This window comes from Oreochromis niloticus, linkage group LG9, assembly GCF_001858045.2.
Source record: "Oreochromis niloticus isolate F11D_XX linkage group LG9, O_niloticus_UMD_NMBU, whole genome shotgun sequence".
NCBI classification, from domain to species: Eukaryota; Metazoa; Chordata; class Actinopteri; order Cichliformes; family Cichlidae; genus Oreochromis; species Oreochromis niloticus.
In genome coordinates, this window is record NC_031974.2 from 20,077,401 (window position 1) to 20,096,674 (window position 19,274).

The following is a 19,274-nucleotide window of genomic DNA, read 5'->3' on the forward strand; positions in this document are numbered from 1 at the left end:
TTGTTGTATGTGTCTTGGGAATAATTAGATTCAGGGCCAGTGATAATAAATAACACTTAAAACTTGACTTGAAGGGAGAGCAAGCATCTGTCCATCAGCAAAGACTTTCAGGGGTCTTGACCTCTATCACGGCCCTAAGCTGGAAAAACCAGAGAGACAGGTGCGGGCTCATGATGTCACAGGCCTGACTCAGTTTCCCTCCCAGCCACTTATGATTCCCATGATTGCCTTTGAAGAAGCTCGCAGCACATTAAGCTGCTGAGTGAAAAGCGCACAAATCAGAGACCATAACCATCAACTTCTGCAACCTTTTTAATTCATGTATTTATTATTGTTTTATGGTATTTAGTAAGTTGTGCCCAACAGTGTTCTGGAATTTTATGACAAAATGTACACTGTAGGCTTCTGTTGATGTAATGATGTTTATTTCTGTACCATTTTACAAGAGCAGATGTCACAAAGTGCATCATAATAATGACAAAAACAAGCCAAAGAAGATGGCGCAACAGCACACATTTCAGATGGACGATACATAGATGCAAGCACACTGTTATTGTAGCTACAAATTCTATGTTTATTATCTCAGCCTAATGAAAAACTAGGTTTAAATTAGGTTTGATTAACCATCTCATCTATAGAGCAAAAGAACAGGAGTTGGACTTCAAGCCACTTTACAAAAACAGCAACTGCGTGCGTAATAGAAATATGCCAGTACTGCTTGCACACTATGAAGTCATTTATCAGTAGCTCACTGGTATAACTTAAAAGTAGCCTACAGGACAAGAAATGTTACTTTTTTATCCAACAATGAAGGATTTTCCAATAATACCATTAATATTATCGTTTTAAGTATTTAATGTCTCAAGAACCACATATAAGTTAGGACAAGTCTATTAATAACAATAAAATTAACTGTTACTACTGTTACAACATGTAAATAGTGAACGCCGCTGTTAAATTGGAATATAAGTGATTACATTTATACCTATTTAATATCTTTTTATGCCATATAGATCTAGTCTTTTCAGACGATTCACTTTGCAGTGAGTTTAGTTGTCACTTTGTGTTGTTTCATCTTCATTTTCGCCTGGCCTCGATGGCCTTCATCAGTGGGACCCACCGAGATGTAGTCTCTCTACTTGGTTTAGCCTGGCCTAAAGCGGGCCACGTGCTCCCTCTGATGTTCACGGGGCCGTCATATTCGTCAGCCTCAGAGGCGATCTCCATTTTCTGGATGATGAGCTTTACGAGGCAGTGCTGCTTCTCCAGCAGGCACGACATCTCTTTCATTCTGCAGGGAAAAAGAAAAACAAAGACAAAACAATCAATTCATGTCACTTAGTGACAGACTTCATTCACTCTTGCCTAGATTTATAATGAGACTGCTGGAAGGTCAGACTCCTGGGTGACTTGATGTGCTTACTATAGGAAGAGATACAGAGTGGGATCTGTAGGGGTCGCTCATGCATCAAAAACTACTTTTCAACTCCTTAATTCCCACTTTAGCTTTCAGCATGCACAGTCTAGATCATTGTACCTGTAATAATCATCCATAACCTCAATAACAAGCTTGCACACTTTTAGAAATTGACATGACATGATTTTAGAAACATGAAAACTGACTTTCTTGTGCATGCCCTACCTGGTCTTCTGCTTTTTGAGCTCATTCTCGATCAAAGTGCATGCCTTTGATTTGGCTTGCAGATGATTCCAGACTTCATTGGTTTCCTCTTCACCATAGAAAAATTTCTTCAGAAAGTGCTGCAATCAAAAGTCTGAAGGTTTAATAAAGGAGGAACACTTCACTGCTATAAGTTATAGACATAAATCATCATGTTGCACATCATCTGTTTCTTCTTTTTTTAGCTTACCCTGGAACACCTGTGATTGGGATAGATGGTAATGGAGTTTTTGTCAACTCGTTTCATAAACCAGTAAGGGAGCTTATCTTCCAGAGCGGTGTGGAGATCAATCTGGGGTCAGAAGGGCTGGTATTTAGTAAGGGGTTCAATTTTGGGCGAGGAATATATCATTGATATCATATATATCATCTTGTTATGTGTCAGTGTTCCATGCATTTGGTTAAAATGGCTCAAGAGCAAAACACCACAACATCAAAAAAAGAACAAGGTGAATTAAAAAAAATCCAAAGTACTTTTTATATTAAAAAAGATAACCTGGTTTAATACAAACCTGCATGGCTATCCGTTTCAGCGCAGCATTTCTTTGAACTTCAGCAATGTCTCCAACTGCTAAACCAATCTACAACACAATCAAAGACAAAAAATCTTTGGTCAGGACCTTTGAAAATACAAAGCTTATGACAAAAGCATGATTAGAACGAAATTGCTGTCAAAGCACCAGAACAGAAATTCTTATAGTAACATACAAGCCAAATGTATAGCCACATAAACTACTTTAAGATGCAACTGGGCACTATCAGCGTGTGCTTACCATCAGGTTCACGAGCAGGATTGGCATGAACAGAACAAAGACCACAAAAATGAAGTATGTCAGGATACCAAAAGGTAGTCGATGATTCAGATACTCATCCAGGAAGTTGTTCTGGTAGTTCAGTTCCCCGACCATCATCACAAAGGTTTGTATCACAGAGAGCGGCACGCTGTTAAACTCCCTCTAATGATACAAAAAGAACACCAAAGTGTGTGATTGCATGTTAGTAACAATCAGTCTAACAGTTTATTATAACAGATATCCAGACATCCAGATGGCCTAGGTTTAAATCATTTCTGTACACAACTTGGACACTAAAGAATTCTATGCAGGCCTAAATTTTGACAAACAGTGAAGTTTTAAAGTTAGGTGACTTTAGCAGCCATGTCAATAAAATATGCAGTGGTGCATGAACACAGCTTTCTGGTGACTTTCTAAGGTGTGTGTGATGTTACAACACAGGGTGAAGGGACTGTTCTTACAAAAATTATTCATTATTAAAAAGGTCATTCATCTGGAGATCATTGATATACATGCAAAATTTTGAAAATCTGACGATAGCCTTTCTGCAGGAATTGTATGGTTATATGCATCACTGCATTTTTTTAATACCTGATTGAGCATCAGGGCATGGAAGGCCAAACTGAAAGCCAACATCAGGTAGAAGAACAGCAATACAATACGGACCAGCGTCTTCATAATCTCCCCGAACATCACAACATAGATGCCAACTCCCTCAAACCTGAGGAAACAGGAGAATAAACAGGTTGGTAACCTCAACTTTATGAGAAAGTGGAGGATTTAAGTCAGAGTGAATAGTACCTCTGGAGATAAAGGAGAAATCCAACCCAGGAATTTAAAACTGCTATGGCCCCTGCTTGCCAGTGTAAAGAACCCTCTGCATTGATCATGAGGGGGACGACGAACAGTATAGAGAAGATGGCTGAAATCCAGTCGCTCTGGTTGGAATAATCCGTGATGTATTTCCAGCGCTTTGAAGCAACGAGATGAATAAAATCAGGTTTTTTTCAAATTTAACAGCTAAGCTTAAGCATGGAGGTGACATTCTGACTTTTTGCTATTCAGTAGGGGCTGTAAATCTAAATCTGGGGGCACGCATTCATCACACTTGATTGCCTGTGTGTCCACACAGACCCGGTGCTGCACAGATTTATGGGCACATGTTTTATGTGAGGTAATGACACTTCCATAAGAGGACCAGTACCTGCTGTGATATCTGCACCACTTCCTTTCCTATCGAGTAGATATTCATAACCAAGACCATCACCATGCAGAAGGACAAGGACACAGGTTGCTGTGAAACAAATGTTGAGACGTACTTTGAATGGCGAGGCACATTTGTAAAGATGCATTTTATCTAGTAATGAACGACAGATCATTTGTTTTCAATCATAATTTTCTCATAATGCTGTCAGAGTCATTATTACTCATCACCACAGCCATTAGTACCTCTGTGAAAGATACGGGAACCATGATGATATCGTGCTCGCCCGTGTCACTAGTGTTCACAGAGGGTCTCAGAGTCACTATAAGGTGAGTTAAGGGCAGCAAGCCCAACAGATAGAGAAACATGTTGAGCACGTGAGCTATGCTCCCATAAGCAACCCTGTGGACAAAACAGAGGACACCATGGACCAACGTTCAAGGTAAAATGTTAACTGGACCTGAACAAGGGTGAATAAATCTGTAAAAATAAATGTGGGTCATGGGTCAAGTCCCCCTGAATACTCACCACTTCATTGCCAGATACTTTTTGCAGACGGGATGGTTGAGGAGCTCGATGCGGTTGTACTGCACCATTGCCTGCAGGAGGTGTAACAGAAAAATAACCCACGGTCAGTAGCACATTTTGCACAAGCAGTGGTGCTCATTGCAGAACCAAAGGGGTTGTGCTGGAAATAGTCTGTTGTTTGGGTTTAAGGCGGAGACATTGAGAAACTTGACTCTTGACCCTGACTGTTCTTTATTGACAGCAAGTTATTGACGGCCTAACAAACGATGACATGAGCAGGAGTAAACAGGTGCAGTATTTTTTTAAAACATTTACTGAAAGATGTTGTAATTTTCCAAATAGTGCAAAGCTATCAAGAAAAGAAGGGGTGGCTGCTGTGCAGAGGACTAAAAAAAGATTGCACAATGTATCTTCGCCTCAGTGATTTGGCACAGGCTGTTATTAGGTCTCTGTAGACTTGGCCACTCACCAAATTTGTGAACATTTGCATGCAGATTAAACCCCGTTTGAACTACCCTCTGCTGGCAATTTAGGTAGCACAACGAGCTGAAATTGATGCAGATGTAACACTGTAATAATATGTCCAACCTTCATGGAGGTGGCAATTTTCTGTTTCCTGGTGAAAATGTTTTGCAGAGGTGAACTGTTTTTTGGCCATTTTAGAGGCTACAGCTAGTCTTTCTCTTGACCTGTTCTCTTGTAACATACTCAAAAGCTTTTAGTTCACAATATTTATATCAATAAGTGTGGGCTGAATGTCTGTAACGGTGAAACCATGTAAACAACACATGGAGGTTGTAGCAAGAACAGAGGAGAAGCCTGACCTCACAGCTTATTACTTATTACTTGTTGTGCTCAAAGAGGCAAGGAAGAGAGACCAAGCATCCAAGCATCCTTGACAGATTTTTATTTTATGTTTGCCAACAACTAATCAGACAAGTTTGATTCCTGATGAGTGCTAAGGGCAGAGTGCTGGTGGTGGCATCACAGCAGGGATGCTTGGATGTTCTTTTGTGATTTTTCAAGGCAGGAAGAGAGTGAAAAAAGGCACAATGAAGCCAAATGTCGTTATAAAAGTGTCATCTTCACTAAACTATGTAGAGAAAGTAAAAACATTTCTGAATAGGCCACACACTGCGGCTATGTAGTTGTCACTGTCACTTTCTAATAATTAATAGAGGAAGTGTCATCACTGCCCCTGAGGAGGGACAGGCCAATCCTGATCCCATGAGTTATCAAGGCAAGCGGTGAAGTCTACAGAGCCTCATTAGATGCTGATGCATGACACAAATAGAGCTTGAGTGCTTGTGAATCACGTGGAAGTACAACATTTGGATTCTGAAGCTGTTAAAAGAGTAAAAAAAAGGTTTGCTTACGTTGAGAGCGGCCAGTGGCTGAACCTTATTCCCATTGAAAGTCTGCTTGTTCACTTCAATCGGAGCTTGGAGCCATTTGAAGTCATATTCAATCTAGGCCACAAAAAGAGTTGTTTAATCTTTTTGCCGATCAGTGTTTCAAACAATATGTTTAATGTGTGTTTTGTGTGTTTTTGATTGTGCAGTTTGATTACGTGGTAATCAGGGCTGTTGTGGTCATCATCGGATTCCCTCACACAGCGGTCCAAAAGATGCTGTCGACAGAAGCGGCACAGTGACGAGGAATTAAATCTTTGGTAAGTAACAACAGATCACACAACACAAAAATGCTGAAAGATGTGAGTTATGATGACCGTATACAGTGATTTATGATATGGATTTTATTTTATTTTATTATTTATTTATTTTGCCAGCAGCAAACCTTGTAAGTTTCAGGCAGAAACTCAATCATGTCTAGTATGGGGCATCGCTGACTACTTTCGGGATTGAACAGACTTACAGCTTCAGCACACCTGCAAGAAAAAATAATAAGATTACAGACACGACTATAACCAGTGGATTGTAGAGTCACTTTAATATTTCTCAGTGGCACATTGCAGGCAGCTGCAAATAGCAATTCACACTACTGCCCACATTTTATTGTGTGGCACGGCATGACTCCTAATAGTGATTGATGATTGTGAGTTTGTCACTCGAGGATTAAATGCTCCCTTATAGGTTGAGTAATCTATCCTACCTCTTTCACTAATTAGATTGGACTATCTGAAAAAAATCATTGTCACAAACCCACTAATCAGTAGCTGACATTTGGGAGATTCATAGTTTTTACAGATCCAAGAAAGAGCTAAATATTGCACGGATAAATGAAAAAATTGTATAAGCTTTTTGTTCTTTAATATGCTTGTTTTTGTATTGACAAAATACCTTTCACTGTCAATTACAGCATTGACCACGTCTTTTCTCCCATTTTGCAAAGCCTCGTGGAGGAATGAAGTGTGGTTCTTGTTTAAGATGATCTCCGCCCCCCTGGCCAGCAGCAGCCTGACCGCAGCCACGTGTCCACCTCTCGCTGCGATGTGGAGTGCCGAGTTCTGTCAGTACAACAGAACACACCTTCTCAGATTCATTACAGTATGGGTCGGATGACTTATTCAGAGCGAATGGCAATTATTTGTGTTTTAACGTTTAAGCTGGAAAAATAACCCTAGTATAAAAATCGTCAGGACAAATGAATTAGTTCAAGAATAAATATCACAGATCACAGTGAACTTTTTGGAGAAACAGGAAGCAATACCCCATCCTCATCTGTTTTATCCAGCAGCTTGAGATTGGCTGACAGTAGGATATCCATCGTTTGTGTGTATCCTTCAGAAGCAGCGTGGTGCAGACAAGTCCAGCCCTTGTAATCACTGTCAACAAGACATGGAGGAATTGTTTACTTTCTCTGCAGGTTAGTATACTGCAAAATACGATCACTCAAACCATCATGTTCCTTTAATGTTTTTGAGCAGTGTACTTTTTATGCTTGCAAATGTACATGTTTTCTGTGCACACAACGTGTGTTTGGCTTTACCTGTGGAAGAGAGCGCCTTTGCGCAGCAACAGTTGCACCACTTTTGTGTGTCCCTCTTTTGAGGCCAAATGGAGTGGAGTCAGGCCACGCTCATCGCCTTCATTTAGCAGACGAGAGTCAGTAATGGACTCTAATAATCGGTGACATGTATTGATGCGGCCATACCTTTAAAAAAAAAGTAGAATCACTGTATTGTGGAGAAACAGTAGAGCTCCATACCTCTAGACAATTTTATTATAAGACACCCATGGCAACTGTTGCAGGTTTGAATCTGTAGGCTGTAGGCTAGGTAGCAATAAAGACTTCAAGTGCTAGGAGCGGTAAGAAGAACAAAGTAGAAGTGACATATTTAGTTGGGAGATTATGTTTTGTTGTCTCTGAACCTTTTAAGCAGGTCAGCAGTATTGTCTGTACAGTAGAGAATGAGGCTTCTGTAAGAGTTAAGGTATGATATCATAGCATGGCCTTCATCTGCCCTCTAGTTCTAATGAAATGGGTGTACATGATAGAAAAATCTATAATAATAATGTTGAAAATCCACCCATTACACACTGTGAGTAACATTTTGTTCACATGTGCCTCACTAATTGAATTCTGTTCCTGTGACAGCTCCTTTGGGTCACTGCATAATATTTCAGGTATGTTACTTGAATTAATCTTCAAAAAGCTTTTAGGTGCATGAATATATTGAGGTTTTATACAGCTGAACAGTAAGGAATGATGTTTTATTATTCGTCTGTCCATTTGATTGACTACAAATCAAATGGGCATACAGTACAGTGCCAACAAGAATTTTCATCCTTCCAGGTTTTTTAGTTTTTTGCTTATTTTTAGTTCCAGCTCATGAGACAAATTTAAATGTTAGAGAATGATAACTCGAATAAATACAAAATGCACTTTTTAAATGATGATTTCAATTATTAGGGGGGAAAAAAGTTATCCAAACCAAACTGGCCCTGTGTGAAAAAGTAATTGGCCTGTATTTATATAGTGCTTTACTAGTCCCTAAGGACATTGTAGCCACAGCCACCCTGGGGCGCACTGACAGAGGCGAGGCTGCCGGACACTGGCGCTACCGGGCCCTCTGACCACCACCAGTAGGCAACGGGTGAAGTGCTTTGCCCAAGGACACAATGACCGAAACTGTCCAAGCCGGGGCTCGAACCGGCAACCTTGCGATTACAAGGCGAACTCCCAACTCTTGAGCCACGATCGCCCTAATTGTCCTAACAACACACAGGACTGATTACTGCCAGAACTACTGAATGAAAAAATCACTTAAAGAGAGCCTGTCTGACAAAGTGATCTCAAAAAGCAACACATCATGCTACGATCCAAGGAAACTCAAGAACAGACAAGAAACAAAGTCACTGACTTCTTCAGTTTGGAAAGGAATCCAAAGCCAATCAAATGGAGAAAACCTGGAACACTGGGTAACCTTCCCAGGAGTGCCTAGCCTAATAGAATTACTCCAAGGGTGCACTGATTACTCATCCAGGAGGTCACAGAAGAATCCAAAACAACAACTAAAGAACTGCAGATCTCACTTGCTTCAGTTAGGGTCAGAGTTCATGATTCAACAATAAGAAAAAAATTGGGCAAAAGGTTTCAAAGGTGAAAACCACTGCTGACCAAAAAGAACACAAACGTTTGTCTCGCAGTTGCCAAAAAACATCTTGGTGATCCCCCAGACTTTTGGGAAATATTCCGGGACTGACAAGACAAAAGCTGAACTTTTTGGAAAGTTTTTGTCCCATATGTAAAACGAAAGCAGGAAAGAGGCAAATATGTGTTTATACATGGATGGACGGATGGATGGATAGCTACCTATGAAATTCTGTGTGGATGTAACAGCTACTTATAGTGTGTTACAATAACACTGGAGTTACACTGGCACACAGCACTAGGTGATATTACAGCTAAAAATTATACTTGAAATTAACAAACAGAAACGATTTGTATGCAACACATCATCCATCATACAGTGGTCAATATCACCTGATTAATTTCAACAGCCATCATTTTGCATTTGTTTGAACAAATCCGTTTCCAAAGTTTATGCAACTGAGTGAAAATCTATGCTATGTTAAGTCTTACTGAGCAGCAAAGTGCAGGGCAGACTTCTTGTCCTTGGACTTGCATGCGAGGCCAAGTTGCCCCGAGAGGCCCAGCATGTTCTTCACTGAGTCGTGGATTCCCAGTCTGCAGGCGTAGTGGAGTGGGGTGCAGCCCTCGTTATCCTCACAGCTTAAAAGTGCCTTCACACTGTTGAGCTAAAATCCAATGCATTATGAATACATTTTCTTCATTCTTATTGTACAATGCACAGGAAATCTATACTCACCGACCACTTAGGTACACCTGTTTAACTGCTTATTATTCAATATATCTATTCAGCCAATCACATAGCAACAACTCAGTACATTCAGTCATGTAGACATGACCAAGGTAACCTTCTGAAGTTCAAACTAAGCATCAGAAATTGGGAAGAAATGTGATTTAAGCGATTTTGAATGTGTTTTTTGGTGCCAGACGGGCTGGTTTGAGTGTTTCAGAGACAGATGAACTACTGGGATTTTCCCTGCACAAGCATCTCTAGGTTTTACAGAGAAGAGAGAAAATATCTGGTGAGTGACAGTACTCTGAGAGAAAATGCCATGTTGATGGCAGAGGTCAGAGGAAAATGGCTAGACTGCTTTGAGATGATAGGAAGGTGACGATAACTCAAATAATCATTTGTTACAAGTGAGGTATGTTTGTGTTGAGCCTTCAAGCAGGTGAGCTACAGCAGCAGAGGACCTAATCGGGTCCCACTCCTGTCAGCTAAGCACAGGAAACTGAGGATATAATTTACACAGGCTCACCAAAAATTGGACAAGAGAAGAGTGAAAAAACATCTACTGAATATCAGTTTCTTCTGCAGTATTTAGATGGTAGAGTCGAGAATTTGTGAGAGGAAAGGGAGCAGATCTACGGCAACTGTGTGATGCTGTCATGTCAATATGGACCCAAATCTCTGACGAATGTTTCCAGCACCTTGTTGAATCTAGAAACTGTACCTAACAAAGTGGCCAACAAGTGCATCCTAAGCAATGCAAAAAATTGAAATGCTATATTTTATGCACTTGTCAAAGGAGTTTGCAAAGAAAATATATATATATATAAGATATATTTTATGCACATGACAAAATTGACAGTTATCCCTACTCGAAAAGAAACTACACAGACAAAAATTATATCAAAATTATTGTGATCTGCTATTCTCACACTGTCTGTCTTTGTGTATCATTTTGAAAGCTGTAACTGTGATGTAGCTTCAGGAAAAGTTCACAGTGTTTAAAGGACTATTTGGCTTTAGTGAGAGTGTAATGAACTTCCATCAGCTGGCTTTGGAAGCACGCAACTATTGAAGGCTCCAGGCAAGCTGATCAAGGACAGTGCAGTAATTAGATTCCAGCCACTTAATGACATTTTTGTTTAAGCAGCATTCAGTGCATTTAATAAGCTACCAACTGATTGGCAGTACCTGCAGTACTTCTTCCGGCAGGTTTTTCAGCCCCTTTGGCTGCAGAATGGCCAGGTGAAGAAAGTTACAGCCACATTTGTCTCTCACGTTAACGTTTGCTCCTAAAAACACATTAACATTTGCATAAGTGTTTACAACCTGTATTATCAGGCAAATTATATGAGCACTACTGGTGGAGAAGTCATTTACTTTAGCTCACCTTTTGACAGCAGCAGAGCCACAGTTTTCCATGCTCCACAGCTCGTAGCCAGCAGCAAAGGAGAGTTTCCCTTGCAGTCGGTGCTGTTAATGTCTGCACCCTGAAGATAGAATGCATTACAGCTTTAAAGTTACCTCTTTAATTTTAGCACACAAATGAAAAGCATTATGTGCACATTAGCAATGAATACACGTCCACAGGATTCTCAGTTTTAAGAGGATCAGAGAACGCATTTAAAAGTCCTTTTAAACAAATTTCATTAACTTAGCTTGACCAAATCAGACCAATAGGTGATATTTTGTAATGACAGCAGAAGAAGTAAACAGTGGGGAAACAATTTGATCCCATGCTGAATTTTAAGTTAACTAAATTACAAAGAAATGAACAGTCTCTATTTTTGATGGTAGTCTCATTTTAATGGAGAGAGGCAGACTATCAACCAAAACTCAAGAACAAACACGTAACATAAAAGATATAAACTGAATTGAATCTCACTGAGTGAAATAACATTGGCTGTGTGCCACCCATCTGGCACAAAAACAACAATAAATCAATCCAGCAATCCAACAATTACGGATACTCCTGAATACGTTATGAATATAGAGCACAACTGTCCACAGAATCACTTTCTTCCATTTCAGCTTCTCCACCAACATAGACAAGACCAAACAGCTGCCAAAGGACATCAGGGACAAGATTGTAGACCTGCACAAGGCTGAATGGGCCACAAAACCATCAGTGAAAACTCGTGCAATTATTCAGAAAAGGGAGAAATGTAAAATAACCATCAATCACCCTTGGTCTGCATGCAAGATCTTGCCTCATGGGTTGAGGATGATCATGCGAAAAGTGTTGGATCAGGGAGCTGGGACCACAGATACCAAAACATCAACGGTAACACACTACACCGTACGTGCAAGGTCCCCCTGCTCGAGAAGCTACATGAATGGCCTCGTCTTAAGTTTTCTTGTTGTCAGATGAAAACAAATTCGAGCTCTATGCCATCAACTATAAACGCCATGTTTGGAGGAGGAGAAATGCTGAGTATGACCCAAACAACATCACAGTCAAGCACGGAGGTGGAAGCATTATGCTTTGGTTTTTCTGCTAAGGGTACAGGACGATTTAACTGCATTGACACTAAAGATGGATCGATGATGGGTCATTGACCAATCAAACAAACGACCAAGCAACAAAGGAGTGGCTTAAGAAGAATAAGGCCATGGAGAGTTTCTATAAAGAGGAGTGGGCCAAAATGCCTCCTGAGATGTGTGCAAACCTGGCAGCCAGTCTATGTCATGTTTTGTTTGGCGATCAATGCTGAGATCCAAATCAGTTCATAACTTTTATGTAATGTGTGTTTTGGATTTCTGGCTGATACTCTCTCTCTATTAGAATGAAACTACCATAAAAATTAGACATGGTTCATTTCTTTGGAAGTAAGCAAACTTACAAATTGAGCAGGGCATCAAATAATTATTTCCTCCGCTCTATAGTTAAGGTAAACATGAGAACCTGCTTTTGCACACCTCTATCTGAGATTTTCACAAATATATGCACATGTGCCATGCGTGAGAAAACCGTTTTTAGATGGGGAACTAAAATAGTACCTAAACGAAATAAACATTTCATGAACCACACATCTTTGTGTTAAGATTTGATGTTCTGCTGGCACCTGCACAGTGAAATCACCCCGTGCAGACCACCGTTTTATAGTTTGTGAGATAAACACACTAAGGTTCATCTACTGCTTGCCGCATCTAAACGAGTAGACTTGAAATAAATTTGGACCACGCTTCCTACCTAGCAACACTGTTCTATAAGAACCATCAAAGTGCAACAGATGGTGACAGGTGGTCCACAAGCAATCGGCAGCACCTGTAATATTTACTCAGAAGTGTATTTAAAATAGCAAATATTGTTTAATTGTAGCAATAGGAACAAACATAGTCGAGTGGAAGATTTTAATAATTGAAATCCGACATGCAGTGAATAGAGATTCACATCAGAGATTCACAGTTTATTTGCCTTTTAGATTTCAGCATATGTGGGGGCACTGCTGTTTTTATAATGTTTGTGCCGGTTTGATGCACCGAAGGATAAAAAATCAATTGGAAAATATCTGATAATAAAACCGGACATGTCATGTGTATAACAGCTGCGTGGCGTTTGTGTGTATTCATGTGTGTCTTATTTACCAGAGAAATTAGGTACTCCGCCAGCTCCGTGTGATCAAATATTGTCGCCCTGGAAAAGTAAACACAGTTGTTGTAAACCAGCCGTTCCGCGCATTACTTTGTGAGTCAAGGTCTTACTCATGCTGTCAGATAAGCAGTGAGGATGATTTAGTTCTCATTCGGCAACATAATAGCCAGATTTCCCTTTATGGTCACACTTTTATCTTCAGGGTTCTACGGCTTCCCTTCGTTGACACACTTTAATGACTAAGTGTTTGTGTTCTCCATTAAGAAAGAGACTTATGTGGATGATTTCCCCACAACTAAATGATGGACTGAAGTATACTTGATCATCCAGATACCAGACGACATATTTCTATTGTGCTTAAAAGGCCTTTCGTGGTATTATTTCACTGCACATCACAGCAATGGCGTCCAAATAAGAATGAAAACACAGAGGGAGGACCTTTGTCCTTTGTTCTTCTACTGTCAGTGCCAACACAAATAGCTTTTAGATAAAATCTATGTGGATGGGAAGCAAATCTTTATTATGTAATTATATCATTATCACTTTCCTCAGGCTTGTCGTTTTGTTTGCCAAGCATAAGGAGTTTATATCTAATTATCTTGTTTGCAGATGTGTTTTACTGTTGATATGATGCAGATAAAGTGATCTTTATACAGCATGAGCAAGCAAATGAGTAGCAATTGCAATATTGCATATCTACACAACTTCATTGGTATCGCAACAAAGATCATTTTAATTAAAACATGTCCACCAATAAAATTATGAACTACAATTATGAAATAGTGGAAACTTGCCCTTTTGTGCTCTTGGTCACTGACTGTTCAGCACAAGGAACAGAATATATATACTCTTGTCTATGGAGATTAATTTAAAATTGGATGCTGAGATACAGTTAATAAGATGTTGTTGTTTTTTTTTCCATTTTGGAGTCTCAGCAACTCTCTGCTCTCTCATGGGTCAGCATGGTCAGGATGCTTTGCATTTTGTCAACAGTGAAATTTGCATTTCAAAAAGGCACCAATTTTAAATTCTACAGAAAAGCAATTTGCAAAGAAGTTGCTGTCCCCCTCACTTATGACCAAAACAATGATAGAGAAGCTTATATGCTCCAGGTTTATAAATAAACAAGCCTAAAAACCACTGAGTGTGGTTATGATGCCCATCTTTGATGCACAGTTTGTGATGGCTACTATCAGCCTGCAGAGCCTACATAACCACATGCAGCTGCATTATTAAGTTTTATCAACACACTCAAAAAATATTTATGCCCCAAATGCCGACTTTAAATAATCTGAATCGATTTAAATGTTCTATGTAATTTTGTTACATAAGTACAATGTAAAACATTAGACTTAAAGAATCTGGTCAAATGATCAGTATTGATTTAGTTATATTCTCCTTTATGATTAATTATTTGATTAAATAAACTGGGGTTTTTAAAAAAAAAATTTGTTGATCCGTGCACTTATTTCGACCTAATTTCCGGAAATGAACGACAAGGAGAGGCCCACCTGTGTAGAGGGGTCTGACATGCACCATCAGTGAGATTGATGATATCTTCAACTCGCTCAACAGAAGACAGCATCAGTTTGATGACCTCAAGAGCACCCTGGGTGCAGGCCAAATGAAGCGGCGTAGACTTGTCGTTCTAGAGTCCGACAAACAAGGATACATTACAAGTGATGAATGCGGAATATGATGCACATTTACAAGTTCATCAAACACAGTTATGTCTGCTGCATACAGAAACCCTGTGGAGATTTTTATAAACCTGCAGCGATGTAAACAGGCACAAACAAAAAGATATGAATAAGTATGCTCATGCGTGATTCACACAAAGAAATCCTGCAAGTTTCCTCTGTGTAACATTAGCAAAGTAAGTCCCAGACTTCTTGGCTGAACACTGGGGACTGTAACACAAGCCTTTAATGAGATAACCAGGACTGGCAGGAGGAGGCCAGTGATCACTCCACTCAGCTTCACAGTGTAAGTGGATGTAATTTGTATCAATTTGGCCAACCGAAGCTATTACTGTACTCGCTACTGCTGATGTAGCTCTGGCCACTAGCCCAGGGCAAGACATAACGATCACTCCCAGATGGGTGTGATAAGACTGACGGGCTCTAACAGTACAAAGAAGGCGACCCTCTGGTGACAACATGTTTTACAAGTGTTGGAATCCAGGTTTTTAAAAAAAGCAATGCAAATCTGGCAGAGTATGGGTGGAGCAAAATGTGTAATCTGGCTATGGCATTCTGAGTAGTAGGTAAAAACAGTGGTGAAAATCAAATGAATGTATGCCCAGTCTTTTTGAGACGGTTTATGAAAAGGCCATGTAGTCATTTACATCTTGTTATCTTTTATAATACCTGTTGCTGGTCAACTTTGGCTCCAGTAGCAATGCAGAGGCGGATGGTCTCGATATTCCCACCACGTACAGCCAGATGCAGGGGACTGCTCTTGGTCTTGTCTAAATAGTTGATGTGGCACACAGCCGAGTGGCCTAACTCCTCTCCTGTCAGGAGAGAATTCAATAAATTGTTTTTATATCTTGAGCGAGTGCAGTGAAATGCAGTGAAAAGGTCCGTAATGGTAGTTTCTTATGACCATGTCTGTCTTTGACTTTTAGTGGCTTTCTTGTTTTGTTTTTAGCAGGCAGATGTAATGAGTAATGTGTATATTTAATATGGGCTGTGAAAAAAAAAAAAAAAAGACAGCACACAAATGTCCTAAATATTTTAAGCTCTTACTAAACTTTGTCCAAAAGCACCAAAGTTACCAAACAGACCTCCCACTGTGGATAAACATACTATCATTTGTGATGTCTAGCCTATACAAAATACCCCAAGTGCTTATCTGGGGGGAAAAAAGTAATCTACCAGCTTAATGTGCTGCTCGGCCTTGTAAAAAACATTTTCATTGCTGTCAGCACTTTGAGTTTGTGATGATAGCATTTTTCTTTCATCATACCAGCCTTGAGAATCACTTCCATGGCTTTCTTCGCACCTGCGAAGGCAGCAGCGTGCATGGCGAAATGGCCAAGCTTGTTCTGTTGGCAAAGCTTTGCTCCATGCTTTAACTTTGATGGATATATGAATGGATGAGAAGGCAAAACAAAGAGAGATGGTCTTTTGTCAGAAGCAAAGCTGCAGCAGGAGGAAGCTACATGATGAGTTCACAGTTATCTTTTGCAGTAAGGTGTAGGTACGCAGTACAACGTGGAGCCTCGTACATACCAATATGCTAAGAGCCTCACAGTTATTAAGGGAACAAGCCAGCATCAGTGGGGTGTTTCCAAGGTCTCCCTTTAGATTACAGTCTGTACTGCTGTAGGACAACAGCACCTTCATGAAAGAGATATAAAAACAGTAAGTTTAATCTTGCCCGTACTATCCCCAACTTTCTTGCCTACATACATACACCTGTGTCGTTCATCTTAAACAATACGTGCGATGTTTCAGTTTTTTGAAAGTCAAATGTCGTGGTGAGGAGATGACAAGATCTTTTGAATGGCCTGTTTAGTCAGGTTTGTCAGCTTTCAGTTGATTTCATACAGAGGAAAACAATCCTTTCACTCACTTTGTTTTTATCTTCCAAATAATGAATAGAGTAGAAAATCTGGGACTCCATCAGATACACCTCACATGTCATTTGTTGAGTTAAAATGCAGCAGACATGTGATCTGGGTAACACTCTGTAATACGAGGCGCGACTAAGGGCCTAATCCCCTGGTAGTTAAATGTAATGTATATTTATTCACATAAAAATATTTAAAGGTAGCTACACTAGAACGAGAAGGTAAGTCTGGTTTTAATGGAAGCAAATAAATAATTATACAGTAAGTTTAGTTAAATACATTGAAGTGGTTTAAAAGTACATTTAAGCACTGCATAGGTAATTTTAAGTACTACATAATCTCCTGGTAATTTAGCAGAAAATAAACAATATTTCAAAATCTTACAGGCTGCATTATGGAGTGACTTACCCCCTTGACTTATTTTAAGCTGGTAACTAATTTTAAGTACAGCATAAGTTAAAAAGGGCAATTGAATAATAGAAAATCCATCAAGGACATAAACGTAATAAAGATTAAATAAAGACATAAAAAGGCAAGGTTTAGCCAGTCCATAATGCCCCAAAAAGTACAGTACATACGATGTAAGGTGGGAAAATATTGTTTGTTTTTTGGCTAAATTACCGGCTAAATTTTTAAATTTGTTTATGCAGTAATTAAAATTATCACACTACTTAAATTTACTTTAATTCCCGTAAAAAACAACAAAAAAATCCTTTTTTTTTACCGTTTATTGTAGTTTACCTACCTTTAACTATTTGCATCTAAATATAATAACATACACAGAAATTTCATTTAATCACAGGGGATTTACACCTTAGTTGAGTGCTGTATAATAAAGTGCTAGCATACTCTGCATTGACCTTGTTAACCACAGGAATTCAAGAGGAAAACACACTTCCTGTCCTTTAAATTATTACATCAACTGTGCAGTATCAGCCTTCTCACCCCCACCAGGTTGCTGTGTCCATGGCTGACAGCCAAGTGCAGGGGGGACAGGAGGGCAGTGTTGAGGATGTTGGGGTTAGCCCCCAGGTCCAAAAGAGCCTTGCAGCTCTCTGCCTTGTTCCTCTCCACTGCCCAGTGAAGGGGCACATTGCCCTGCTCATCACAGCTGTTCAGGTCTAAGAGACGATACAAGAGCATATGCAGAAAGGTTTATATGTATCAGATATAATATGCAAAAATAATGTCCCTCTTCCATACAGTAACTTTAAAAAGGGAATTACGCCCAGTCACAAAACATGTTGCGTCGCGTCTTGTGATCGATGACATAGGTGCGCTTACCTTGTGCATCTGTGACAGTGGAGATGAATTGAATGAGGGTGATGTGGCCCCCTGCGGCAGCGTGATGAAGGGGACCGGCTCCACATTCATCTTTTTCACTGAGGACCTCTGGGCTCTTCTTCACTAGGTTCTCCAGGAGAGCTAGGTCACCCTTCTCAGCCAACTAGATGATATTATATAAAGTAATATAACACAAAGAAGAGAAGCAGAATAGATGTGTTGATTCTTCTGCTTTCCAGTTTGTTCATATTGTGTTTTACCAAAGAACACACTGTGCTAGAAGGCATTTAAAACTATTCTTGGGTGCCTTCTGATATAATCACTGGAGTATGATATAACGGCCATTTGTTAGTTTTGTATAAAAACAGACTTTACAATCCAATTCATTGAAAACTCATGTAATATTATTATTATGTAATACTAGAACTGTTTAGGCCTCCTTAACCTCCTCCTTAAGGATAGACTGGGCTAGGATTAATCCGAGTTACATAAACCTTCTCATATTGTGAATACTTGTGGCAGAAATAAGTAAGTTTTTGAAAACGTTTTTTACAGACATGCATATTTTTTTCAGTAAGTTTTTTCCCCTCACCTCAAATATATTTCGAGACGCCAGGCCCGGATCGTCATCCTCTATCACATATGTATAACAACTGTTTTGCCGTGCCACATCCCTGCTGAAGTTCATCACTTAGCTGAGACTCTGTGGACATGAGCCCTAATAAAAACAAAGAAAGCAGTGACACGTGTGTCCAAACTGATGTACATGACAGCAGCAGATTGAAAACACAGATAGAACGATGCCATACTTTCAATCAAGCCACAGATGAGCAAGCCTACTTAGCAAGCTGGAAGAACTTAGAGCTTAATGTGACAGACAGCGCAAATAAAACCTTAAGGCACAGGCTTCTAATGTTTAGAGGGGACATGGGCACAGGACATTGTCTTTACCCAGAAGGGCATTCACATCCGTCGAGTCTTTGTGGTGGGGGTTGAAGCCCTGCACTTGAAGAAAGCAATTATGTCCTCCGCAGCTGCAGGTCAGCTTGTTTGAGCCAGTCCCAGGTGTCCTTGTGTGGTCCTGGGTGAGTGAGATTGAGATAGACCTTGTAATTTTATTGCCTTCAGTCCCATCGAAAGGCCAAACAATAAATGGCATTTTTTGTCTGGTGAGCAAATTACTATTGAGAATCTTCACTGCAAATCTCCTTGACCTACTGAAACTAGCACGTTATTTGCCGTACGCTGATGTTGTTCCTCGGGTCAGAACAGCAGCTACGTTTTACTGTTTGATTTGCACATTTTCTTGGTGTTTTATACACACTGA

The 19,274-nt window shown here is 39.9% G+C and overlaps 1 protein-coding gene across 2 annotated transcripts in view; it reads right to left on the minus strand.

Moving 5' to 3' along the window:
- Positions 1-299: 299 nt before the first annotated feature.
- trpa1b (transient receptor potential cation channel, subfamily A, member 1b) overlaps positions 300-19,274 on the minus strand; it is a 42,366-nt gene continuing 23,391 nt past the window's right edge. For both annotated transcript variants that reach the window (XM_025910456.1, XM_003443466.4), the window contains exons 2-29: positions 18,899-19,028; positions 18,540-18,665; positions 17,948-18,110; positions 17,609-17,784; positions 16,323-16,430; positions 16,057-16,165; positions 15,456-15,601; positions 14,598-14,734; positions 13,080-13,128; positions 10,882-10,981; positions 10,683-10,783; positions 9,254-9,429; positions 7,157-7,321; positions 6,878-6,992; positions 6,508-6,674; positions 6,005-6,095; positions 5,778-5,837; positions 5,584-5,676; positions 4,208-4,278; positions 3,925-4,081; positions 3,680-3,769; positions 3,277-3,446; positions 3,067-3,196; positions 2,455-2,637; positions 2,194-2,262; positions 1,872-1,973; positions 1,643-1,761; positions 300-1,291 (exon numbers count right to left, since the gene is read on the minus strand). In XM_025910456.1, the coding sequence (XP_025766241.1) occupies positions 1,078-1,291; positions 1,643-1,761; positions 1,872-1,973; positions 2,194-2,262; positions 2,455-2,637; positions 3,067-3,196; positions 3,277-3,446; positions 3,680-3,769; positions 3,925-4,081; positions 4,208-4,278; positions 5,584-5,676; positions 5,778-5,837; positions 6,005-6,095; positions 6,508-6,674; positions 6,878-6,992; positions 7,157-7,321; positions 9,254-9,429; positions 10,683-10,783; positions 10,882-10,981; positions 13,080-13,128; positions 14,598-14,734; positions 15,456-15,601; positions 16,057-16,165; positions 16,323-16,430; positions 17,609-17,784; positions 17,948-18,110; positions 18,540-18,635 (3,357 nt within the window). In that variant the 5' untranslated portion in view covers positions 18,636-18,665; positions 18,899-19,028 and the 3' untranslated portion in view covers positions 300-1,077. The remainder of the gene's footprint in view (positions 1,292-1,642; positions 1,762-1,871; positions 1,974-2,193; positions 2,263-2,454; positions 2,638-3,066; positions 3,197-3,276; positions 3,447-3,679; positions 3,770-3,924; positions 4,082-4,207; positions 4,279-5,583; positions 5,677-5,777; positions 5,838-6,004; positions 6,096-6,507; positions 6,675-6,877; positions 6,993-7,156; positions 7,322-9,253; positions 9,430-10,682; positions 10,784-10,881; positions 10,982-13,079; positions 13,129-14,597; positions 14,735-15,455; positions 15,602-16,056; positions 16,166-16,322; positions 16,431-17,608; positions 17,785-17,947; positions 18,111-18,539; positions 18,666-18,898; positions 19,029-19,274) is intronic.